General features: G+C 43.0%; 1 protein-coding gene across 6 annotated transcripts; it reads left to right on the forward strand.

Moving 5' to 3' along the window:
- The first annotated feature begins 3,717 nt into the window (after positions 1–3,717).
- LOC122162650 (bifunctional UDP-N-acetylglucosamine 2-epimerase/N-acetylmannosamine kinase-like) lies at positions 3,718–26,057 on the forward strand. Of its 6 annotated transcripts, none has more exons than XM_042823135.1 (8): positions 12,457–12,499; positions 13,185–13,335; positions 18,052–18,260; positions 20,048–20,499; positions 21,658–21,810; positions 22,241–22,453; positions 23,057–23,144; positions 24,399–26,057. In XM_042823135.1, the coding sequence occupies exons 3-8, from the start codon at positions 18,097–18,099 to the stop codon at positions 24,490–24,492; spliced, it is 1,164 nt and encodes a 387-aa protein (XP_042679069.1). In that variant the 5' UTR covers positions 12,457–12,499; positions 13,185–13,335; positions 18,052–18,096; the 3' UTR covers positions 24,493–26,057. The 6 variants fall into 6 exon arrangements, with proteins under 6 accessions (XP_042679067.1, XP_042679071.1, XP_042679069.1 ...); XM_042823136.1 differs by lacking the exon at positions 12,457–12,499 and adding an exon at positions 12,969–13,076; XM_042823133.1 differs by lacking the exons at positions 12,457–12,499; positions 13,185–13,335 and adding an exon at positions 3,718–3,737.
- Positions 26,058–26,447: the final 390 nt, after the last annotated feature.

Below are 26,447 nucleotides of genomic sequence, written 5' to 3' on the forward strand. Positions count from 1 at the left end.
CCCTTCCCTTCCCTTCCCTTCCAAAGAACTATGAAGGCCACTCTTCTTCTTTAGGTAAACATCCCATGCCATCCCTGGTGAATCCTTTCTCCAGGTTATTCCCACACATCTTTATGCATACAAACCTACAGTTTCCAGACTCCTGCTCCACATGAATGCAGCAAGAGATTACAGACGTAAGCAATCAGAAGATAAAATCAGAAGACAATCACTATTACAAATACTTCCTTTAGGTGCAGGGTAGCCTGAAGCTTTTGAATTTAGTAGGCTAACCTCTGGCACAGTGTGTCTTGTGCACCATACTACATACAGTCACATTTTTGGTACTATTATACAGTTCTTAGTTAAAACCTCTAAAACTACACAGGACTCAGGAGTAAAATCTGATTTCACTGAGAGCTGGAAAAGCCTATGGATGTGCAAATAAATTTGGTGGTTTGTTTCTGGTAGCAGTGAGGTTTTCAGATGTTATTGGTTCTACTTTAATGAGTTGTGGCAAAAAAAATATATTAGCCACTGACCACACCATGCCACTGGCTACAGAAACTTATGCACCTTTTTCACATTTACATCCCCAGATATTTGGATGGAACGTTGATGTTTTTTTTTTGTTTGGTTGCTTGGTTGGTTGGTTTGTGGTTTTTTGGTGTTTTTTTGTTTTTTTTTTTTTTTAAATGAATATGGGTCAGCTAATCTTAATTCCCTGTTAGAACAAGCTAGCGGGTTTCATTAAACTTGCAAGCATAGAGACATTCCACTCCCTCTCAATCCAGAGTTCCTGCTGTTGTGCACCCAAAATCCCTTTTCCACTCTTACAAGACAAGCCTGGGTGGCCAGGCTTTATCTATAGAGGAGGAAAAGAGACTTACTCACGGCTTCCGTCTGCTTCATCTCTACTTCATCCACTAAAACTGGCTAACCCCAGGAGGGCTGTAGAATGCCAGTGGAGAGCCCCATTTGGCTGGAGGAGCCCATAGCCTTTCACTGCAATGATTGGTGAAAACTCCTCTTTTTCTATCATACTGGAAAAACTGACACTTCCTTTCTCCTTTAGCAACTTTACTGTCCTCACTGTTATACTGAATTCCTGCAGTGTTTGTGGAGTGCCTTTTTGTAACAGAGCCTGCGTGAACTACATAGAGGTATCTTCTCTTTTCTGAGTATGTCTTTTTCGCATGCCATCTTAGCAGGAACCGCTGACAGGCAAATAAAGGGACATAGGGAGAGTAGAACAAGAAGAGCTGGTGTAGCAAGATTAATCAGTTCGCTCAGAAAGTTCTCCCTGTTCCTCCTTGCCTCAAAGCAAGGAGAAGAGGTCAGAGAAGTCACTGTTTACTCTCAGCTTCCTGCACCACCAGCTCGGGGTTCTGGATTCCTGTGCAGGTGCAGAAAAACGCTGCAAAAAATTCAATTCCCTTCTTGCCACCCCACTTGGTCAGGCCAGAGGACTCTGAGCCACATATCCCTCAGAAGGGGTGAACCTGTAAGGTGTTGACAGCCCAAGGAAAATTAGGGTGCTGCCTATGTCCTGGTAGGAAAGACTAGGAGAAATATGTGGAGATGCCCTGGTAGGCATGAATTTTTGAAGCTCCAGTGCCATCACTGTGTTGCCCATACAGCACTGTATGCATATTAATATCCCATGTAACTGTACAAAATCAAAGCTTCTCCCTTCTCTCTACTAGACAACAGGGGTGCTTTGACCTGAGTTCCAGCTGATCAACCAGGCCAGCAGTGGCTTCCGCTGCTGTGAAGTTTCAGGAGAAGCAAATAGGGCCAATCAATCAGAGGCGTAATGTGGGGAGGTAAGGATAAAATGGAAGCACTCTCACAGACAGAGCTCCTAGCAGACTCACAGCTTTCTAGTGTAGTATGAGAGGAACAAGTGAGTTGCATGAATGAGTTTGCATTATTATCCCTCCAGAACAAAGGCCAGTTGTTCTGGCAGTAGATTAATCATCAGGAGAGTAGGAAGTAGAGGTCCCATGCCAGACGGGTGATTACTGAAGCCTGGAGAAGCAGGATGACCAATGTCTGCTAAGGTGGAAAAGTACAGTAAGAAGGAAGTCGGGGCTGGGGAAGCTCATGGACATTTAGGTGTGGTGGGTTTTTTGGTTACATTTTTTTTTCTATGTAGTGCTGTCACAGGGAAAATACAAAGCCTTGTGCTCCAATTCTAACAGCCCTTTTTTGTTACCACTGGGGAAATACTAGTAGCCAAGCATCTGATACAGGGAAATTTGAATACAGTTTGCTCTCTGAAATCTCCCATAACTGACAAATCTTTAAAAAAACACATACCTACATATAAGAAGGCTGATCAGAAAGTAATACCTCCTATTTTATAATGATGACCCCTGCCATCAGGGGCTGATGTTGGTCTTAGGGCAGTAGATGTGGATCCTTCTCACCAATATCCCATCACATGTTGTTGCCATGTGAGAAATGGCAGCAGAGGGGCACTCTGACAGAGTGGTGTCTGAAGCAAAGGGGTGGAACTGAATTCCTCTATGCAGGAAAAAAAAAAAAAAAAAAAGGCACCCATTGATGTTTATCAGTGCTTGTTGAAAGTTTATGGAGATCAAACAGCAGATGTCACGCAGTGAGGCACTGGGTGGTGCATTTCAGAAATAGTGATAGCAACAGTGGATCACCTCTGCTGGTGCAGATTGTTAGGAAAGTTGTGTGCAGGCTCTTGTTCATTGCTGTTAGAAATGCACAGCTCTTCGCTCTTTGAAATAGTGTTACTGTGCTCTTTGTATCTGTTGTAGTTTCCTTAGGAACTAAGGAAGGAGACATTTCTGTCAGAGTGACTTATGTATATTTATGGAAATACATACATACTTATAATACTGCTCTGAGGGAAGAAAATCTGTTGGTGTTTCAAAGCTGGGAAGCACTATGAGCTGCAAAAATGTGAAGGAAAGGTATGTGACTTAATAAAAGAGAGTGTAGCATGGATGGGTTCAGTTCAGATTGCAGACAGAAAAAATTAAAGTAACTTTCTGACACAGAAGAAGCAAAGAACTCAACAGAAAAAAAAAACTACTTTAAAACACATTTTAAAAAATAATAGTTGTGCCAGTTATGTGTGTGGAGAGCAAGGAAAAAAACACAATTTTCACAGCAAACTACCTCCTTAAGCTCTTATTCTACAATTCTTATTCTTATAGAATCTCCTATTCTAAAAGTGTCCATTTTTGAAACCTTTTGCTGTAGCTGCCTGGCTTTTAAGTATGTAATAGTGTAAAATGAGCAGCCAGAAACACAGCGGCAAAAAATGCAAAACCATAAACTATCTGGCTATGGGAGGAGGATGAAAGCAGTTATTAGCACAGCATGTGGGTCCTGAGTTACAAAATCTTTCAGTGATGGTTATGGCCACTACTGCTGATTTGGATATGTGTGGGCACAAATCCGACCACAGCGTGGGAGCTGCTTAGTAGAACTGACACAGATTTGCTGACTGAAGTGGTCGTGCTATAAAGGTGTTAGGTGAATGTGCTTGGGCATAGTGGTGATGGGCTGACTGCCGCACCCCTCCCTCTCTCCCGCATCCCTCCCTCCTCCCCGCCCTTCGGGGCGGTGCTTGGGGCTCAGCCGCGGCCCCCGGCTCAGGGCGCCTCTCCCGTTCCTTCTACTCCCTCGGCCTGGCACCGGCAGCACCGGCGGCGAGGGGCTCGGCCATGGGCAGCAACGTGCCGCCGCGCCGGGAGTCGCCCGTCCAAGGTCCCCATGTAAGTCAGCGGCGCGGCTCCGCGCAGCCCGCGGGGGAGGGGGATGAGGCGGTGTGGGAGCCCCCGGGAGCGGGGCGCCGCCCCGAGATGCCGTGCCTGGATCCCGCGGGGCCGGCGCCGGGCGGACGGGACGGGATGCGGAGCCCCCGATCCCCGCGTGTCGCGTGGGATGTTGGCCGCCGTGCAGGAAGGTCCGCCGTGCTGCGCGGCTTCAGCCTTGCTGGATAGTCCGTGTTAAGGTTTGAGAGCTGGCAGCCTTCGCTCAGCCGGCACCGTCTTTCTTGTGACTTCTCCGCGTACTGTTGGATGATGCGTTGGGTTTAGGCTCCCTCGTGTTAGGGTTAGCGCCGGGAGGGCGGTCGGAGAAGGTTTCAGGATGTTAGATTTTAGCATTATCAGTCACTACATTTATTTTGCTGTTGTCCTGGTGGCGATGAGGTATGGCCCTATTGTGCCGGGTGCTCGGTAGGCACCCATTGAGAAGAAAGATGTGGGGCCTCGGAAGATTCGCATCCCAAGCAGGTTATGGGCAGCGGGTGGGTGGGGGGCTGTAGGTGCCAGCGGACTGACATGGAGCTTCGTTCTCTGTGGGGCTGTATTTCTGAGTAGATTTTCTCTGAATGCGTTCAGCTAACGGAAGCGAAGGTGCTGCTGAGGGAAAAGCAAAAGAGAGGCAGACAGAGGGAGAAGGGGACACTGAGCCATGGGGGCTGACGAGGTGCTCCCAAGGGGTTCGAGATCCCCACCAAACCCCAGGCAGGTTCTTGTTTCATCCCCTTGGGCAGCACTCTCAGCACAGGGTTTGCTCTGCCCAAAGTGGTTACTACTGGCTGCTCAATACGACCTGTAGAACAGGTTCATCCCTTTTTGTGTCTGTGACCAGAAGATACAACTGCATGCAGGAAAGATGCAGAAAAGACATCGGAGATCTGCTCTGCAGAGAAGCACTTGGTTGCACTGGTGAACAGTAGGTTGGCCATAAGCCAGCAGTGTGCCCTTGTGGCCAAGAAGGTCAATGGTATCTAGGGTTGCATTTTTAAAAGAGCATGGCCAGCAGATCCTTCTGTTCTGCCCTGGTCAGGCCATATCTGGAGTACCGTGTCAATTCTGGGCTCCCTAGTTCGAGAAAGGCAGGGAACTTCTAGAGAGAGTCCAGTAGAGGGCCACACAGATGATAAGGAGCCTGGAGCATCTCCTCTATGAGGAAAGGCGGAGAGACCTGGGACTGTTCAGCCTGGGGAAGAGAAGGCTGAGAGATCTTATCAGTACTTATCAGTATTTAAAGGGTGACTGTCAAGTGTGTAGGGCCAGACTCTTTTTAGTGGTGTGCAGTAATGGAACAAGAGGCAGTAGGCACAAACTGGAATACAAGAAGTTCCAGATGAACCTGAGGATAAACTGTTTTACTGTGAGGGTGACAGAGCACTGGAATAGGCTGCCCACAGCAGTTGAGGAGTCTCCTTCTCTGTAGATATTCAAACCCTGCCTGAACGTTCTCCTCTACAACCTCCTGTAGGGAACCTGCTTTAGCAGGGGGTGGACTAGATGGTCTCCAGAGGTCCCTTCTGATTCCTACAGTTCTGTGATTCTGTGATGTCTGCCAAAGTACAAAACCAAAGATGTGCGCCTGTATGTGCAAAGAGGTCTTGTCCCATCTGAATGTCTTACCATGTTGTATTGAAATTCCTCTTTCTCAAAAGTGTGTCTTCACACATCCTGGCTTTCCTCTTGCCTCTCAGCCAGCTTTGAGCTCAGATCTAGCTCCCAGTCTCCCTCAGATCTGCAGGTGCTGAGAAATAACATCATCTTGGATATCCTCCAGTGACAGCATCCATCTAAGATACAGACTTTAAAAAAGTGGATTTCCAGCAAGCACTGAAAATATGTCCATAGTCTTTATTTTTAAATAAAAAATTCTTTGACAAAGTTTTTTTGACCTCTTGTAGCTGTGTTTCCCCATGGTGCTTTAAGTTTAAACATGACACCATTGTGTCATGACATCAGAGTCTGAAAAGAGTAAACCAACATAGAGATAGGAACTAACCTTATCAAAGCTCCCCATTCATAACAATGAAGTGAGCAGCACAGATGGCAACAGAAGGCAGAAGTCCTCCCTGACAGTAGAATATTACCACACAAAAACTGAGAGTAGTTTTTGACTTTTGGTCTCGTATCAGAAGGACCTTCACCTCTACTCCTGTGACATTTTATATTTAAGTATTCTACCTGCAGCCTGGAGTATTTAGCTAGTGAGACAGTTGGCAGCCCACGCCGTGGGAAATAATTAAGGAACTGAGAATCCCATCAATGCTATGATGCTCAAGAAAAGGGGATTTTTATGTATTACACAAAAGTGAGACTAGGGCAGAGTCAAGGATCCCTCTAATATTTTTTGCAAACCTGCATAATTCCATGCGGTGGAAGTTGGTCGTGGTGACTTTCCCATTAAGTACCTTGCTTTAAAAATGCAAACCATCCTTTTGAAAATCCTTTTTGAATTGCCACATTTTTCTCATAATTCTGTTGTAAAAGAATGAGACGGCTCATGGGACTTAGTGTGAGGCACAAGAGCATGCTACACATTGTCAGTACTGCAGAATTGCCTGGCAAGGTTTTAGACAGCACAGGCAAATAGTCCTCTTAGTCAAAGGCAGGGATGCTTATGCAGATTTCTAACATGACTGCCTCTGCAGCCAAGCTGATCAGAAGGTGTCTGTAACCATATGGCTCTGGGTGGCCTTCTACATCCTGGCACACATCTCGCCTCGTGAAAATAGGCTGCCTGTCTCTGGTGGTGTACGGCCTTTCCAGGAGAGCCTCAGCACAACCTGTGGAGGTTAGTGCACCTACTGGGAGCATCACCTTTCCTGCAAAGTCAGGGAATATTTTAGCAGTTGTTTTTAATTTGTAATTTGAGACTATCTTTCATTCAAACATTGAGTACCAAAATCAAAGCCCTAATGAAATACCATGCGTAGAAGTCCAGCTGAGAAAATGAGACTGTCCTGGAAGTTGACTAAGAATAACTGCTGATCACAACTCAGATGCTTTAGATGCAATTTTCTGTTTTAGTTTAACTATGTAAAGGAAAGAAGGAAAGAAGTAAATTACCATTTACTGTATGAGTTGCTTTTTTTTTTTTTTCCTCCACTTTCTAAATGTCATCCTGAACTTTAAAACTTTGCTCTTTGTCATTTGCAAAGTCCTGGCTTCCTGTCCAAGTAAAATGTGTTTACAGAAGGTCTGTGCAGTCTTCTTGCACAGTCCCTAGAGATTGTGCCTCCTTTAAATTTGTGCATTTGTTCTTACTTTACCTTGACTTTTGCTTCTTGTTTGGAGAACAAAACCATTTCTGGAGACTGCGAGTAATGAAAATGTGGGCTATAGATAATCTAAACAAAAAACGAGGTTGTTTTATCCCTGGCACCAAATTAAAAACAAGAATGTACTTGTAGATAGTGCTTGGTGCTGTGCTTTTGACTGTCATCTGAGTCTTCCACAGCATTTCTGCAAGGATCTTCAAATGAAAAAAAAAAAAAACAAAAAAACAGAATTGTTTCAGGACCAGATAACAGCCACTTAATAGTGTAGGAATTAAGACTGCTCTAAAAGTCACACAAATAAAAATGATGTTTGCATAACTGAGCTAATAGGACCTGTCAGGAGGATTTGCCCATTTCTTAGTGAAGGCTATACACATATACACAGACATAGACACACACACACATACACGCAAAAGAAGAACAAGAAAGATTTCTCTCACTTCTTTGCACATTTTATATTCTGTCTTTAAAAATTTCCCCAGCTTTCCTGAAATTGCAAACTGTATTGTGTAGCATAACCATCTCTACAATCACTTTTTCTTTTTGTCTTCATAGAAGCTAAAAGCCAAATTAGACTTTTACAAATTACACAAAGCAATTTTACCATGGAAAAAAAGGATGAAATACATTTTTACTTGTATCATTCTTCAGTCTAGATCTGAGCTTTATCTGTGATTTATTTATTTGTAGCTATGTAGTAGTATTAACCCCCCTAAAATTAGAAATTATGGACTAGCACGTATTTGTCATCAGAGTCTCATTGAAAACACAGTTGCAAGCAAGTAGGATGTAGCACATTAGAAGCTATAAAAAAGCTGTAAAGCTTATGTACTAGCTGGACAAGATGAACAAGTAGAAACCTCTAGACCTGGTGGCAGTGCTGGAAGTAGTTATTAATACTGACAGAATGACAGAGTTTGATGCTACAACATTCCTCACTGCCAGCCTTTTAATATTCTTTTCAATATCATATCTCAATTGTAAGTGGGAAAAATCAGGCAATCCTATCAGTAGATGTGCGTTTCTGCTTCTTTCCCACTCCTCCCAGCTTCTGGCTTGTCTTGCACTTCCTGCTCCTTGGCAGCACATCCCTACACCTTTGTTGGAGCTTGCAAGCCTGCACAGACCCACAAGCACAGCAGCTCCTCTCTCATTAGGGAGTCTGATCTGCCCTCAGTCTCTGCACCTGTTGAGACAAAAATGCCCACCACCAGTGATGACACTGACAGGAAGGTTGGAGTGAGGGCCGAGTGCTGGGTGGAATGTGGAACACAAGATTAGAGCCACAGCACTAATGGCAGATAATAATTTTGGTGTCTTACATCTTTAAGGTTGAGATAATACAGCATGCATGAAGGAAAAATGATGCAGCTTTAGCTTCCTCTTGAAAGCCAGACAGAAGATCAAGCTATGCTTTGTAACTGAGTCTCTTTAAACAGAATTAACAAGTTGTGGTAGAAGCCCAGGGTGAGGAAAACTGAGAATGCTTTAAGAACTTAGTTTTGTTGTATGGCCTTTCACATTTGAGAGGCATTTGCATCAAGCTAACTTGGCCATTTCTTCTGCATGTTTTCTTTGTCAAGTATGCCTGACAAATACCACTCCCAAACAAAGATGAAGTGAAAATGGAAATCTGTTTGTTGACAGACTTACCACTGTTCTTACCTAATGACAACAGCTGGCAACCATGTTGATTCCTCCCTAGCTTTTGTCCAAATACTATTGATTAGGTACAGTGGCCGTATTCAATCCTGTTTGAACACATCTTAGCCAGTTTTGAATAGACTGTCTTTTCTGCTTAACTGAGGCTTAGACACAGCACAGGCTTCAGCAGACTGCATCTTGCCATCCTGCTTGAAAATCCTGCTACAAGCATCACCCCAGCTAGGCTGCCATCACTGTTCAACCCCACCTGCTTCAAAGCCAGCTTGAAGTGTGCTGTATCCCCTAGTGAATGCTTGACGTGTGTCAACAAGCATGAATCAGCAATAGTAACCATGTTTATTCTAGCAGAAGTGCACAGGAGAGGAACTTGAAACAGACAAACCATGTCCTTAAGAGCTTTTAACTCAAGTAAAGAAAACAGACCCTTGAAGCACTGGATTGATCACACAAGCAGAGTGGATCATGCGATGGCAGCAGAAAGTGGGTCAGTTCCACTGTTTTATTTTTAGAGAGACAGGGTTGGGAGGGGGGGAATTGTGTGAAGTTTCATTCAGTTAAAGATGTAGGCTCACGTCATCAGAGATTGTATGAAATGATATAAATCAATTGAAGTCGTCAGCACTCTTTTGCGTGGGTTTTATATAGGTACTATCTTAGCCCTCCTCGGCCAAGGAGGCCATCAGAACAGAGGCTGCCTTTCATACTGTGCATCTATTGCATCTTCTGCTCTAGCAAGTTGCTGGAAACTTAATTCAAATTTTATAGGTAAGTATAAATTATATAATAAATCACCAAAAATCACCATATGTTATTGTTCTAGTAAGAAAAAGGTTATTAATCTGTTACAGAACACTGGCAACTCTAAAGTCTTGTGATGTCTTTATCCAATTCCTGTAATTTCAGTGAGAATATCAGTTCTCTTTACCTGGGGTTTTGGTGGACTTCATTTTATCATATGTTCTCCAATTTTCAGATATTTTTAAGTTTTCGTTTCCTTGGCAAGGAACTCCGTGCCTAACAAGCTTACCAGCATCCATGTCATCTATCTGTAAAATTCTGAGCAGGGATGTGAGAGATCTGTGCTGTGAGGAGAAGAAAATAAAACTCCAAATCTTGCATAGTGTAAATGACTTCATCTCATCTTCCCTATCTCCTCTTTCTCTGAAACATCAGATATAAGTTGCAAGCCCATGCTGTGGTAATACTGACCTAAAATTGCTGTGGTTGCTTGCAGTAAGTATTGACTGCACTGCTCACCTGGTAGTTTTGTGAAGAACAAACAAGAAGATCCAGAAAGGCAATGTCTTAGTATGCTTTTCCTGCTGTGTGCATCTGCTTATATTCTCATTGTATCATATGGTAGGTGTTACCCAGTTTTTTCCTGTGAGGTACATTCATAACAGAGTGCATTCGCAGCAGCTGAATGGTTCTGGACACCACATTCCTCAGAAATAATGACTGCATCAGAAGGACTAGCTGTCCTGGAAGCCCTTACTTCTATTATTCAAGTTCTTTCATGCATTTCGTGCATCCTTCCTCCCTCTCTCCCTCCCTCCCTCTCTACCTCCCTACCTCCCTCCCTTTTTCCCTTCCTCCCTTTCTCCCTTTCTCCCTTCCTCCCTTCCCCTCTTCCTCCCTTGCTCCCTTCATTCCTTTCTTACAACAAAAGCCACTTAAGATGTCTTATGATTGAAAATTCCTATACTTGTTCCTCAAAACCTTGTGGGAAAAGCCAATTTTTTTTTCCCTAGTGAGGGGATAGGAGTATAACTTTTCTGATTCCTTTATTTTCTTTTAGTTGAGTTGCCCACAGGAGGCACTATGAAGATAAATCTTTCTTGAGAATCTGAAATTGAAAGCAGAAGGGATATAACACGTTATATAGGTCAATCTGAAAGTAATGTCTCCTATTTATTTACAAGAAAACTACAAGAGGTACAAAGAGCACAATAGTACTATTTCAAAGAGCAAATTCTCAGTTACAAAATACTCTTTTTCAACGTAGTCCCCACCAGTATCTGTGCCTTTTGCCAGCGATGAGCAAAGCCTGCACGCTGCTCTTGTAACACCAGTGAAGGCTGGTTGCTAGGAAAATGTTGCCATCACAGTTCATCTTTCATCAGCCTGAACAGATGGAAATCAGAAGGTGCCTATCTGTATGGTGGGTATGGCAATGTGCTCCACCATCTTCAAAGAGGTATGGGGCGTGGTGTTATCTTGCTGCAAAAGAAAGGTTGTCTCCTTCTCTTGTCTAACTCTGGATGTTTGAGCCTTCAGCCTAGTCAGTGTCATGAAGTAGCAGTTAGATCTGATGGTTTGTCTGGCTTCCAGGAAATCCAGAAGGATCACCCCTTTCCTATCCCAAAAGACATCACTGTACCTCCTAAAGGCTGTGTGTTGTGTCTTGTTTTCTTTGATGAGGAATTCACGTGTCATCATTTGACGAATGGCCATTCTGACTCCAGCTCACAGTTGGTGACACCACATCTCATCACTGGTAATGATGTGATCCAGGAAATGGTCACCTTCAGCCTCATATTGGTTCAATAGGTCCTGACAAACTGGCGTACAGTGTTCTTTCTGTTCCCATGAGAGTATTTGTGGGACCCAATTGGTGCAAACTTGGTGTTATTCTGATGTTGCAACCATTGTTTACAATGCACAGGAGCCAGTACTCATCTCTGTTCATAATCTTCCTATTTGCATGGATGAGCTGATCAAGACGCTCTTCATTTCATGGTGTGACAGCTGTATGCAGCCATCTGGAACATGGCTTATCTTTCACATCACTGTCACTACTGGTGAAACATGCCACATGCCACCTCAGTGTGTGACATCTGCTGTTTGGTCTCCATAAAAGTTCACCAAGCGTCAATGAATGCCAATGAGTGTGATTTTTTCTGCACAGAGGAATTCAGTGACCCACCTTTGCTTCGTACACGCTTCTGTGTCGGCCGTTATGGTGTCAGGGTGCCCCTCTACTGCCATCTCTCACATGGTAACAATATGTAATGGGATATTGGTGGGAAGGATCCACCTCTGCTGCTGTACCAACACCATCCTCTGATGTCATGGGCCAATATCATAAAATAGTAGGAGAGCAGCCCTTGTGGATGGATGAACACACTTTGGAGAAAGACACACTTTGAAAGACACACTTTAGTCTAAAGAACTCTCAGAGCGTAGGTGCCAAATAGATAAATGTGCCATGAGCTTGGTATTTTCTAAGTGTCTGAGGATGGATGGCCCTGCCACATCAGTCTGTCAGTTTCTCAGGCTTCAGTGGCACTAATCAGAAATCCATCAGGGAGAAAAATCGCAAGAACCCTCCTTTGACTAGGATTATGTGGCACTGCAGCATTTTATTTAGGCATTTCTGTAGGAAAACACAGTGGGCAAGTGCTGCTGAGGAACTGAACCCAGATCCAGGTCAGACCCAGCCTGAGAAAACGAGGCATCTTTTACAGTCATCTGAAACACACAGGTGTTGAGTAACGCCTGGAGGCAGGTTTTAAACCAGCTCCATCGCGGCACTGCCAGTGACGCTAACGGGATGAAGTCGATACAGGCGCTCTCGGCTGAATTAACACCGGGGCCGCAGAACCGCGCGGCACAGCAGCACCTCCAGAGGGTCAGACACGTGCCCCAGCCGCGGATCCGCCGCTGCGCGCTTGTCCCTCGCCCGCCCACCGTGGGCGGGGCTGCTACGCGCGCGGCTCCGGCGCCGCCACTGCGGCCTCAGCGCGGCGCGGGAAGAGGCGGCCGCCGAGCGAGGTGACCGCCGGTGGGCCCTGAGGGGGCGGCCGCGCCGCGGGGAGGGCTCCGGGCAGCCGGCGGAGGAGCGCTGCCTGCGGGGGCATCGCCGGGCGGGGCGCGCATGCGTCGCGTGGGCTGGTCGGGGGTGGGGGAGGGCGAGGGTCTGCCGCGAGGAGCGGAGGCTCCGCGGGCGTGCGGGCGGCCGGGCGCGGGGCTGGGCGCGGCGGCGATGGGTGCAGGCGCGCGGGGACGAAGCGGGCCCCTGTGAGGCGGCGGGTCTGGGGGAAAGGAGGAGCGAGCTTGCGGGGAGGAGCGCCTCGCTTCTGCTGCGGGCCGTCAGGCGGCGGACGGTTCGGTTCGGATTGCTGCGGGTGGGCTCTCCTAAGGGAGCGTCTGTGGGGTGGGGAAAACCGTCGGTCTGGCAGCCGCAGAACGCCCGCCTGCACCGAGGCCTGCGCGTGGCTCACACGGGTTTGTTTGTTAAACTTGTGCTGCAGAGGGTACTAAAAATAATTCCGCTTCGGGGCTGCCCAAAACCTAGTGTTAACTGAAGCTGAAATGTGGAATTGTGTGCGGCAGCGTACGCGGGACTCCGGTGAGAGGTTTCTGTCTGATCCGGGAACGTCATTCGTGCGGCTTCAAAGGCACGCCTTAAGGATGTCATCTTCGATGTGGTTTCATTTGAATTCGTTGCTGTTTTTAGGCGTGCAGAGCTGGGATGTGCTGCGCAGGAGCATCTCCAAAAGAGGCTGGTTTAGAACTGGGGAAGCAGTGTTGCTGCTGGGTCTGACTGCTGGTGATGTGGTTCGAGGTTGTGTGTGGTGATAAAGGGTGACGCACGCCCTGACCTCAGTGTACGTGGCTCTGCAGGCACTCTTTCTCCCATTTTCAGTTTGAGGGACTGAATGCCGTATGTGCATTTAAAATATTTGTAGACCGTTGGACAAAAGGAAATATGAGATCAAATGAAAGCAGCCATCATCTAAACAGATAACTGCGGAAGTTCTAGCAGGAGGAAGTAATTAATTTGTTTGAGGCGTTACCGTCTGAAAGTGTAATCCGGTATTCAATTAACACAGTACAAGGGTCTAATGAAAATACAAATGTAACGGCTCACTGTAGAACAAATGCTATTAACTTATGGCTGGATTTATAGAATTCAGCTTAATTTGTCGTAAGAATAAGTCGCTGAAGTTCCAGGTTGTATCTGTTCTGCTGAAGGTGGCTGGCATTGTTGTTTTGCAAGGGTGAATGAGAAATGCCATTTCTGATGAGCTCAGTCATGGCAGCTGTCATTGCTTTTTGCCGCTCTTCTTTCGTTCTCAAAGGTAAATTGTGTCTGATGGAGTTATATTAGGGGAAAAAAAAGTCACCGTGTCGATTATAGTTTCACAGAGCCTTAATGGATAGCAAGTGGAAACTAGAAATATCTTTTACCACTGACAACTTGAGATGGATTTCTGATAGTCCTAACATGACTGCAAAATATTTTTTGTTGTGGCTGTTATATGTGACAAAATGTAATATGCATGAAAAATAGGGAGAACTTGGAAAAACTGATGAATTTTTTAATTGTCACGAGGGTGGGATGCTAAAATAGCCTAATGGACTTTGTCTTAAAAATTTACTGAAAAATGAGATTTTTTTTTTCCCCCATTTATAAGGTGAACGTGGAGGAATATCTGTGCAATAGTGTCAGTAATAGAGAATCAACTAAAGGAAAATTATATTGATGTCAGAATGTGACAAAGCTAAAAACCTATTTCTTTTTGCATTATTTGTGTATAGTGCACAGCATGTAACCCCTGGCTGTCATCTGACCTTAAGTCTTCTGTGAAAGTACAAAATTTGATCCTTCCATCATGGCTCAGACCTTGCGGAAGTAATTCTCTCTTCTCCCCACAGCCAACTTCCATTGCCCTGTAAATACCAAAAATTAAAGGAGCATGAAATCAGTCAGTGTTATTGTTGTGCTTACACAGCAGCTGCTTGGGAAGAGCTTCCCTAGCTAACTAAACGAGTACAGAGATTGATACTGCTATATCTGTGTCAGAGAGGAGCATCCTTCTGCATTAAGCTGGGAAAAGTCACCTCTAGTTTACTTGCCACTAAAATGCAGTAAAAATCTGACATAGCATTAAATTTCTTACCCCAAGCATAATACTTATTTAAAATCCAGTTATTCTCAGAAAGAGAACTACAAAAACATACCTGGTCTGATGTTCTCCTACCAAAATGGTGATTTCTGTTGAGGGGAGAAAGGGAGGCAGAGGTGTAAATTGGGTCCTCTATATTTTTTTAATGAATTTTTCTTTCTCTCTTAACCTTTTTTTTTTTTTTTTTTTTTTTCCCCATTTTCTGAAATAACCGAAAAGAGCAAGGTAAAATGGTAAACATAGGGCAGGTAAATATTAAACAGGATTACGAAGTTTAATCAGCTATTTAATAGGTTAGAAGAGTCCATTAGAGTAAATGTCTTGCTACGTTACCTGCTGATGTTTGCTTTTTGTTTTGTTTTTGTTGTTGTTGTTTTGTTTGTTTAATTAAAAAAAGTATTCAATTCCTGGGGCATCTTAATTGTTAAGATGTTAAGAATCCTTTTTTAAAAATAAACAACAGCAACAGCAATCAAAAATAGACTCCAGATCAACTACTGATTATTGTCATTATTGCCTCCGAAAATTGTTGTTTTACTGTAACTTAACCCAATGTTGTATTATTTAATATCTTGATGTACTTTGCCCCGCAACATAGTATGAAAGGGATTAGGAGTCAATATTTAACTCACTGTATTTCACCAAAGTGTGTTTGACAGATACATAAACTGATTTGAGCAAAAACTTTCCTTTTGTTCACGGAGCCTGTCAGTGAATGTATCTCTTAGCAGTTTGTTCCATTCTGTAGTTCTAAAACAGATTTTTTTTTTCTTTGATTTATTTTTGTGCCAATAATTTTCTTAGCTAGAAAGTTCCATTGGAATAGGGAAAAGTCATCCTACTGTTTAGAATTATAGAATTATTTATATTGGAAAAGACCTTCAAGATCGTAAATTTCAATCAGCAGCCTGACCTACCACGTCTGGTTGCTAAACCAGCTCCTGTAGTTATGCCTCTAACGCCTCTTAAATTCCTCCAGTGATGAGGACTGCAGCACTTCTCTGAGCAGCCTGTATCGATGCTTGAGCACACTCTAAAGGAGGAAATTCTTCCTAATGTCTATTTTAAAAATCCCCTGGCACAACATGTGGTTTTTTTTTCCTTATGTTTATCACCTGAGAGACCAACACCCTCTTCACTGCAACCTCCTTTCAGGTCCTTCCAGAGAAAGATGAGGTCTTACTTCAGCCTCTTCCAGATGAAGCAGCCCAAGTCTCTCAGTCACTCTCATAACTCTTCTAGTCTCCAGTTTCATTGCTGTTCTCTGAACACTTCTCTGTAACTTAATATCCTTGCAGAGCAGAGGGGACAGCCGCTCCCCTCACCTGGTGGCAGCACTGGGCCTGCTGCACCCCAAGGTGTGGTTGGCCCTTTGGGCTGCCAGTACACAATGCTGGCTCACATTCAACTTGTCATCAGTCAGAACCTCCAGATCCCTTTCCATGGAGCTGCTCTTCAACCTCTTGTGTCCCAGTCTGCATCTAACCAGGATTACCTTATCCACGTGCAGAATCTGGCACTTGCTCTTCTTAAACTTCTCGTGGCTGGTGCTTGCTCAGAACTCTAGTTTGTCAAGGTTTCCCAGCAAGACCTCTCTACCCTCAAGGGAATCAACAGTTCTTTCCAATTTAGTGTCATCAGTAAACTCACTTAGACTTCCTTTCAGTCTTGCAACCAAGTTATTTACAGAAACTTTGAAGAGAGCTGCACCTAAAAGAGAGCTCTGAGAAACCCTACTGGTGATTGGTTTCCAGATAGATTTAACTCGCTGAGTATTGTTGAATGTCATACAGTTGGACTTGGCCCATTGATTTAGTCTAACCAGATTCCTCTGTAAATCCTTCCTACTCTTAAGCAGATCCGCGTGCCTGCCTAACTTGATGTCATCAGCAAACTTAGTGAGGGTGCACTTGATCCTTCTTCCTCTGGAAGTGGATATATAATAAAAGTGTTAAATAAAACTAGCTCCACGACTGATCCCTGGAGAATATCACTGCTGATCAGCCACCAACTGGACTGACTTCTGTTTGCCTTTTGAGCCCATCCATCCAGTCATTTCACCTAGCTAACTGTACACCTGTCTAAGCCATGAGTAGCCAGTTTCACCAGGAGAATAGTGTGGGAGATGGTGTCAAACACTTTAGAATTATTAGAATTCAAATAGACAGCATCCACAGCCTTTCATAAAGCTATGCTGGCTGCATTGATCTCTCAGTTGTTCCATGTCTGCTGTTTGACAGTTTTCAAGAGGATCTGCTCCATAACCCTTCCCAGTACCAAGATGTGTACAGGCAGAGCTGTAGCTACCTTAATCCTCTTTCCTGCCTTTCTTTTAGACTGGAGTCACATTCACTGACTTCCAGTCATCTGGGACCTCCCAGTTAGCCAGGACTGTCAGCAAATTTTTGAGAATGGCTTGGTGAGTGCTTCCACCACCTCCTTCAGTACCCATGAATAAATTCCATCCAGCCCTTTGAATTTATGAATATTAAAAAGATGTAATAGGTTATCTGTTGTTTCCCACTGAACTATAGGTGCTTCATCTTGTTCCCTGTCACCATCTTTCAACTCAGAGGGGTTGTGTATCCTGGGAACAGTTGGCCTTCCTAAAAAAAGCAGGCAAAAAGTCATAGAATCACTCAGATTGGAAAAGACCTTAAAGACCATTGAGTCCAACCACGACCTAACCATACTACCCTAACTCTAACAACCCTCTGCTAAATCATGTCCATGAGCACCACATCCAAACAGTTTTTAAACACATCCAGGGATGGTGACTCAACCACCTCCCTGGGGAGCCTATTGCAGTGCTTAAGTATGGTTAAGTATCTTAACCATAACTTAATCATTAAGTCATTAAGTATCTTAACATTGTCATCATCTTCCATCACTGCATTTTCCCTCATGTCTGATAAAGGATGGAGGTTCTCCCTAATCCCCCTTTTGCAGTTGATGCATTTATAAAAGCATTTTGTATTGTCTTTGACTGCAATAGCTAAATTGATTTCCAGCTGAGCTTTGGCCATTCCAATTTTCTACCTGCACAAGTTGACCACAGCTTTGTAGTTTTTCTACGCTGTTTGCTCCCTTTTTCAGTGTTCCAGAATTTAAGAGTTACAATTGAACTCTGTAGTATTTAAATATTATTTGTATAGAATATGTGAATTACCAATAGAAGAAAATGTGTTAAAATAGTGAGTTCTAAATAAATGAAAAGAACAACCCTACTCTTTATTTTCTGAAATCTTTTAATGTTAAGTACTGTAAGATATCAGTTGTCTGCTAGCAGTGGGTAAGGCAGTATATGTCTATAGTTATGGGCTACAGTTACATATGCTATTCATAACGTGTGCCATTTATTTGCTATAACATTGTTACTAATGGTTTCTATTTATTTATTCATTTATTTTTTAGGAACAGTATTTCAAGAATCTTTCAAAACAGAAACAAAAAGAAGACATGGAGAAGAATGGAAACAACCACAAACTTCGTGTTTGTGTTGCTACCTGCAACCGTGCTGATTATTCAAAATTAGCTCCTATTATGTTTGGTATTAAGGCAGAACCACAGTTCTTTGAGCTTGATGTCGTAGTGCTTGGTTCCCACTTGATTGATGATTATGGGTAAGGTGGATTTTTGTATCTCTCCCATTCTCATTCTGTTTCTGATGTGTTGGCAGTACAATCATGAATGCTAGGTCACAAAATGCTTGAAATCATGAAAGCACATAACAAAATTTTAAAAATCATTTTTCAGACGTTATATTCTATCTCAATTTTCAGCTTCTACTAAGATTGCTTTTTTTTTTTTTTTTTTTTTTTTTTTAAACAAATCAGTCTTGGAATTTTAGAAAGTTTTGTGTAAGTGCTGGAACTGAGGTTTTCAACACAGTTTCTAATAAAGTGAGCAATTCAGTTCATTCAGACTTACCTTAGAATGTGGTTATCGTCAAATGAAAATGTGTTACAATTTTGAATTTTCGTGGCAAAAAGATAACTTGCAGTCATTCTAAGTTGAAGCTCTTGTAATTTACATACTTAACTGGATAAAGTTTTTGTATAACTGGTATTGCAGGTAAGTACTGTTAGTTCTCACCTCCAGGATTGCAGGGGAAGAAAGCAGCGTAGGATAATCTCTTTCTTACAAAATGAGTGACTAGAGGTAGAGGAAGGAGAGGTATTAGATATCATTTGGCAGGAGAGATTAGGGTCCCCTTCCTAATAATGTGTAAGTGAGCAGTCACATTACCTGCCTTGGTAGATGGAATGTCTTGTTTCTGATCCTTTCCTTTGTAAGAACTTCCTATATCCCAGATAAGCATTCTCCTATCTGCTGAGGGAAAGGAGGAAGGCAGAAGGAAGAATGTGTATACTTTTGCTGGGGTTCTTTATGTCTGATCTTGCTCCAGATGCCTTTATCAAACTGGGCTAAGAGAATTAAACTGTTAAGAAAACACTTTGCAAGTCGAAGTAAGGTTTTAGCATAACGGTCTCAGCATTCGAGCACTGTTAAACTATTAGAAATGTCATGAATATCTTCAAGTAAAAGCACTTTCTGGGCTTCCCAACTAGCAATTTTGGCACATGATAAGTTAAGGTGTGATTTTTTGTGAGGTCATGGGTAGTTTTATTACATCAGACTGCAAAGAGAGGAAATGTAACTGCTGCCCATTCTCAGTACTGTGCTCTGTTTCTTGCTTTGCACTGGCCATTGTTTTCATCCAATAATATGGTAATGTGAATTCAATACCTTAAAACTAACCCGATTCAAAAAACAAACAAAAAAACCCCTGTTGTCAGGTTAGCATATGGTCAGGCTGGAAAAATAAGCCAGTCCTGCTTCGCTAGCTGAAGAGGGTTTTTTGTTGTTCCAGTCTGATTTAAATTAATTTATAAGTGTAACCTTTAGATAAGAGCAGTGAATGTAGATAGGTTGAAGACAAAATGGGAAAACTTTTTTTTTTTTCTTTTCTCTCTTAGGTTTAAGCAAGCAGCAGTCTTCAGCGTTGCATTTTTTTCTGTTGTATTTATACATTCATCCAACAAGGTCTGTTTATTGGTGAAGAACTGGCATATCTTTTCAGAAAAGAAAATGAGCCATATCAGTTTTCCAGTAGACCCTGCAAAGACATGAATAAAGAGTTTAGTTTCTAGGGGTTCTGGAACATGCTTAGCAAAACTTTTTATTAAAGGTGTACAGAAAACTTGATGGAATTGGAGTAGGAGGAATGATCTTTATATAGACTAAAGTGTTCCCAGATTACTTTCCTTAGTGAGGGAGACTTGATATGCGGGCCTTTGTTCAAACATAGTACAACTATTCTAGTGTTCTGGTGTGCAATTATATTGTCAAGTTGTGTTGCTGTAAATCCAAGTTCTATTTCCTCTAACCCTTTCTCTCTTATCTTTAGTAACACTTATCGCATGATTGAACAAGATGACTTCGATATTCATACAAGATTGCACACTATTGTGAGAGGGGAGGATGAGGCAGCCATGGTGGAATCAGTAGGCCTCGCATTAGTGAAGTTACCAGATGTCCTGAACCGCCTGAAACCTGACATAATGATAGTTCATGGTGACAGATTTGATGCTTTGGCACTAGCCACATCTGCAGCCCTGATGAATATTCGCATTCTTCACATTGAAGGTGGGGAAGTCAGTGGGACCATTGACGACTCTATTAGACATGCTATCACCAAACTTGCCCATTACCACGTGTGCTGCACAAGGAGTGCAGAGCAGCATTTGATAGCCATGTGTGAAGACCACGATCGCATCCTTTTAGCAGGCTGTCCTTCATATGACAAGCTTCTCTCTGCCAAAAATAAGGACTACATGAGTGTTATACGTGTATGGCTAGGTGAGCATCCACTTCTTTATGGTTTTCAAATGACTTTAGACAAACTCACTGAGTTCTTAATCCATGGTCTGTGCTGCCTTGGGGATCTATTGCCCAGTGATTCTAGGAAATGTATGGGAAACAAAGAAGGACAGACTTATTCGTAGTGGGTTTTGTTTTAATTGGGGATTATTATGAAAGTATTTCTTCTAAAGAAAGAACAAACAACGAGAAGGAATGTATTTGCTACCAGTATCTACCATAGCTTTATTTGTACATTTGGCTTTATTCTGTATTCATTCTGTATGTAAGAAAAGCTGCAAATCAGTCTTAGCAGAAAATTTAGTCCTTTAACAAAGTAAAAAAAACAAAACAAAACAAAAAAAAACCCACCACCAAGACCTTAAATTGGTAATTTCTCTGATGCAAACAATTTAAAAGTAGACTTTTTCCTATATGAACACTTTTATTATGGTGTAAAGAATGTGTCAGAAGAGAATCAGAGCTATTTAGAATTAATCTAAAAAGAATTGAGCAAATTTGCATTCTGAACGTTCCTTTGCAGAATTTATTGTAATAGGGCCATATGTGCTTACCACTTTTGATTTACTTAGAAGTATTTCCTGTAAATGTTGATTTTTTTGTGCTTTCTAGTTAAATTTGACAAAGCAGTCTCCTGTAATGCACGGTAGCCTGAGTACTTGGAAAATGGAATCTTATTAGATTAGTAGGTGACTGTGTAGCAGATCAGTTGTTTAATAAATACGCAAAAACAAGTATAGCTTTAGGAATAAAGTCTTTGCATGATGATGGAGAGCTGGCGGAAAACCCAAGTAATGAGTGATAATGACAATCACAAACCTACTCATCTCCTGTTGTGAAGCAGCCCTTCAGGAAGATTCATTTCTTGCTGCCGTCAGTGAAAGTTAAGAGCAGCTTCAAAGCTTTCATGTGATTACAGACTCAGGGAGATGTGAGAACAGCTCTCAGCTCTGGTTTAGACCTGCAAAGATTGAGATCTAGGCCTGAAAGTTAACAGTGTGTTGAGCTTTGGAGAGTAAAAGTTACGAGTCGTGCCTAGAGAGGTAAATAATAAGCTGTCACATCACTCCCTCCTCTTACTGTTCTCTGCTACTAAAAAAACAAAAACCCCTTTTCTTCTTTTTTCCATTTGAACAGGTGAAGATGTTAAACCCAGAGATTATATAGTTGCTCTGCAACATCCTGTAACCACAGATATTAAACATTCCATAAAGATGTTTGAACTGACACTAGATGCGCTCATTTCCTTTAACAAGAGAACGCTTGTTCTATTCCCCAATGTAGACGCAGGTGAGTAAAATGCCTGCGTGACAGAAGGACGGATAACTAGTTGTGAAGCATACATTGGTTCTTACAGAGGGCTTTTTCCCAGAATCTCCAGCCAGATGGAAATAGCTGGATGATCTCAGCGTCAGACTTGCATCCACTGCAACTTGTCCTTGTCCAAATTGCTGAAGGACATCACAGCTTTTCAGTGTGGAAGGAAGATGAAGGGAAACTGTATTACATATGGAAGCAACATGCAATGCCTCCTGCACTAACTGAAAAATTATGTTAGATTTGTTGAAATGATTTTGGGGATTAAACTTAAGTTTATGTGCCTGAAAGGGAACAAAAACAGCCCAGAGGTGACAATTCAGTAGGCTGCTGTTCACTTCTTTGTGTGTTGAGACTCTCATTGAACTTTTTTCCTTTATTCATGTCTTTTGCTTTTGTGTAGGAAGCAAAGAGATGGTTCGGGTGATGAGAAAAAAGGGCATTGAACATCATCCCAATTTTCGGGCAGTGAAGCATGTCCCATTTGACCAGTTCATTCAGCTAGTTGCCCATGCTGGTTGTATGATTGGTAACAGCAGTTGTGGTGTCAGAGAAGTGGGAGCATTTGGCACACCTGTTATCAACTTGGGGACACGCCAGACAGGAAGAGAAACAGGTAAGTGTTTGCATAACTACTTTAATTTTTTTGTAGTTCTGAAGGTTTTTTGTTTCACTTAATAAAGTAAAACAAAGGCTTTACAGAGACCATCCTGCAGTGTCAGTAAAACTTAATTTTTGACCTCTTAAAGCTTTGCTGGCTATTCCCATATTTCTGTATCACGTTAGTGATGAGATAATGAGGCATTTATCTGTAGACAAGTTAAATATAGATCTCCATTTGCAGTGCATCCCATTTAGCAGAGAGGGGACTAATTGTTATCCTTTATAGCTACTTCCATGTTCACTTGTATGCATTTTTCACTTTAAAAACAGGAACCCATCACCACATTAGGAATTGTGTATTGTATATATAAATCTGTATTGTGGTATTTCAGTCATGCAGATTGACCACTTGTCTATGGTTTTCACTGTACTTACAGAATTCTGTTGAAAACTAGTACTGTACCCTTCATGTTCTGTAAGAGTAACGTTGATTTGGCTGGAGTCTCCTGCTCAGAAGAACTAAAAATGATTACTTCCTTATTCATTTGTAAAGCAGTTCTTATCCTCTAACATCATTTAAGTAGGTGACTCGTCCTATTTTGTTATTTTCATCTAGGTGAAAATGTTCTTCATGTTCGTGATGCTGACACACAGGATAAAATTCTGCATGCGCTACAGCTCCAGTTTGGTAAGCAGTATCCATGGTAAGTATGTTTCACACAGGGGGGGGTGTAGAAGTAGTTGAGGAAAGTATTTAGATATGGCTTGTCGTGTTTGATCACAGACTTTTTAGTGTGCTAATCTGAGGTTACTAATGATGTTTTGATATAATTGGTAGTTTAACATCTAACAGAAAGCAAAGAGGAGAAAATTCATGTATTAGTTTAGACTAGAATTATGAAGACAGCTCATTCCATAGTGGAACACAGAGTATGGGGAGAACATCCTGCCTGTCTACATTTGACATCTGCTTGAAAGACACAGTACTTTGTAGCAGGATTGGCTTCAGGCATAATAAGTGCAGGGCCATGAGTACAAACTCTCAGAGAGGCTGCTGGATGTATTCACTGCTCTTCATACGTACAGTACTGAGCCTCAGTTCTAAAACATCTGAGCTCTTAAAAACTTCAGGATGTTGCATATGTTTCATTAAGGACAAGACTCAAGAGTGTATTGGTTAAAGATCTCAGTATAATAATAAAACTAAACACTGGAGAACTAAATGTCTGATATTATTATGTACAGAGATATTTAAAAATGAGACTTATCTGTAGCAAACTGATGTAAATGGGAGTCTTGAGAGGTCTTCCCAGGAGCCAAGATCTGGGACATCACTGAGAGGGTACCACAGATTGTCAAGAGCACAGACTACTATCCCCTGTTGCTCTTTCACATGGGCATGAAGGATGCAGTAAAGCAGAACATGGGTAGAATCCAAGAAGACTATAAAACCCCATTGCAATCAACTGGGGAATGAACCAGGCCAACGAGAATAGTGGTGGATGTTTTTTAGCTGTGTTGCATGACAAGAGCCACAATGCCAGCTGCCTCACAGGTGTGTATAGCTACAGGGGATCCTCTTGCTTCCCTCTAGGGATACTTGCACCCTCTGCTCCCTTTTCTTCTCTAAAGTGCCTGTATACCAATGCAGCGTGGGGAATAAACAGGAGGAAACAGGAGATTTATGTGCAGTCACAGGGCCGTGATTTCACTGCTGTCACAGAGACATGGTGGGACAGCTCATGTGACTGGGAATGCTGTCATGGATGAATATGTCCTTTTTAGAAAAGACAGGCCAGAAAGGTGAAATGGTGGAATTGCTCTTTGTATGAAAGAAAAACTGGAATGCACTGAGCTCCATGTAGGGATGACTGATGAATGAGTGGAGTGGAGAGCTTGTGGGTGAGAACTAAGGCATAGACTAATACGGGTGACACCGTTGTTGATGTTTACTACAGGCTGCCTGATCAGGAGGAGGAAATTGATGGGGCCTTCTATAGACAGCTGAAAGTAGTCTCACAGTCCCAGGTGCTGATTCTTCAAGCACCCTGATAATTGCAGGAAATCATCACTGCCATGAACACGCAGTCCAGGAGGTTTCTGCAATGAGATGAAGATAACTTTTTGTGGCAGATCATGGAGGAGCCAGTGAGGAGAGGTGTGCTGCTGGACCTTGTTCTCACAAAGAGGGAAGGGTTTGTTTATATGATGGTTGGGAGCAGCCTGAGATGCAGTGATTGTGAGATACTGAAGTTCAAAACCTTACGTGGAAGAAGAAAGGTACTAAATAGGATTAAAGGATTACCACTCTGAACTTGAGGAGAGCCAGCTTTGACCACTTCAAGAACCTACTTGGAGGTATCCCAGTAATTAGAGCATTTGGAGGCAAGGAGGTTGGAGAGAGTTGGTTAACATTCAAGCAGCACTTCTTCCAAGCTCAAGTTCAGTGCATCTGTAAGAGAAAGAAATTCTGCAAAGGTGGCAGAGGACCTACATGAATGAACAGAAAGCTCATGGAAGAACTCAAGTGGAAGAAGAAGGTCAGTGCAATGTGGAAAAGAGGTCTCGCTATGAGGGAGGAATATATGAACGTAGGCAGGGAACACAGGGATACAACAAGGAAGGCTAAGGCTCACCTGAAATTAAATCTGGCAAAGGAGGTTAAGGACTACAAGAAGGACTTCATTTAAGTATTTGAATAGCAAAGGGAAGACCAGGGAAAATGTGGGTTGCTGTTGACAGAAGTGAGTGCCCTGGTAACAGGGACACTGAGAAGGTGAAGTTACTGAATGCCTCTCTTGCTTTAGTCTTTACTTCTAAGACTGCCCCTCAGGAATCCCAGACACTGGAGATGAGAGAAGGTCTGGGGAATGGAAGACTTCACTTTGGTCAATGAGGATCTGGTCAGAGATTGTCTTTGCAAACTTGATACACACAAATCCACAAGCCCTGATGGGATGCACTAATAGGTGCTGAGGGAGCTGGCAGAAGTGATTGCTGCACTACCCTCTGTCATCTTTGAAAGGTCATGGGGAATGGGAAAGGTGCCTGAGGACTGGAAGAAAGCCAATGTCACTCACGTCTTCAGAAGGGCAAGAAGGAGGACCCGTAAAACTACAGGCCCATCAGCCTCACGTATGTCCCTGGGAAGGTGGCAGAGCAGTTTATTCTGGAAGGCATCTCCGAGCAAGTGGAAGAAAGGGAGGTTATCAAGCATAGTCAGCATGGATTCACTAAGGGCAAATCATGCTTGATCAATCTGGTATAGCCTTCTATGCTGTCATGACCATCTGAGTAGATGAGGGGAAGGCAGTGGATGTTGTGTACCTTGACTTCAGCAGGGCTTTAGACTCTTTCTCCTACAACATCCTTGTAATGAGGTCAAGTCAAATGTGGGATAGATGAGTGGAGGTCAATGAGGTGTATTGAGAACTCACTGACAGAAAGAGCTCAGATAGCTCCAATCAGTGGCAGAATCCAGTTGGAGGCCTGTAACTAATGATGTTCCCCAGGGGTGGTTACTGGGCCCAATCTTACTGAGCATCATCAGTGACCTGGATGAAGGGATGGAGTTCATCCTCAGCAAGTTTGCTGGTGATACAAAGCTGAGAGGAGTGGCTGACACACCACGGGATGATTGTGCTACCATTCAACAAGACCTGGAAAGACTGGTAAGCTGAGCAGAGAGGAATCCGATAAGATTCAACAAGAGCAAGTGTAGAGTATTGCACATGGGGAGAAGTAATTGCATGCATCAGTGCAGGTTAGGAGCTGACCTGCTGGAAAGTAGCTGTAAGAAGGACTTACTGGCTCTGGTGGACAGCAGGTACGGTGAACAGTATGCTCATGTGGCCAAGAAGAATAGTGTATCCCAGGGTGTGTTGCAGAGAGCATGGCCAGCAGGTTGAGGAAGGTGATCCTTCTCCACTCTGCCATGGTCAGGCTACATCTGGAGTATTGTCCAGTTCTGGGCTCCTCAGTTTAAAAAACAAAAAACAAAAAAAAAA

Source organism: Centrocercus urophasianus, unplaced genomic scaffold, assembly GCF_019232065.1.
Source record: "Centrocercus urophasianus isolate 14NV4802_14NV808 unplaced genomic scaffold, USGS_Curo_1.0 seq_214, whole genome shotgun sequence".
Taxonomy (NCBI): domain Eukaryota; kingdom Metazoa; phylum Chordata; class Aves; order Galliformes; family Phasianidae; genus Centrocercus; species Centrocercus urophasianus.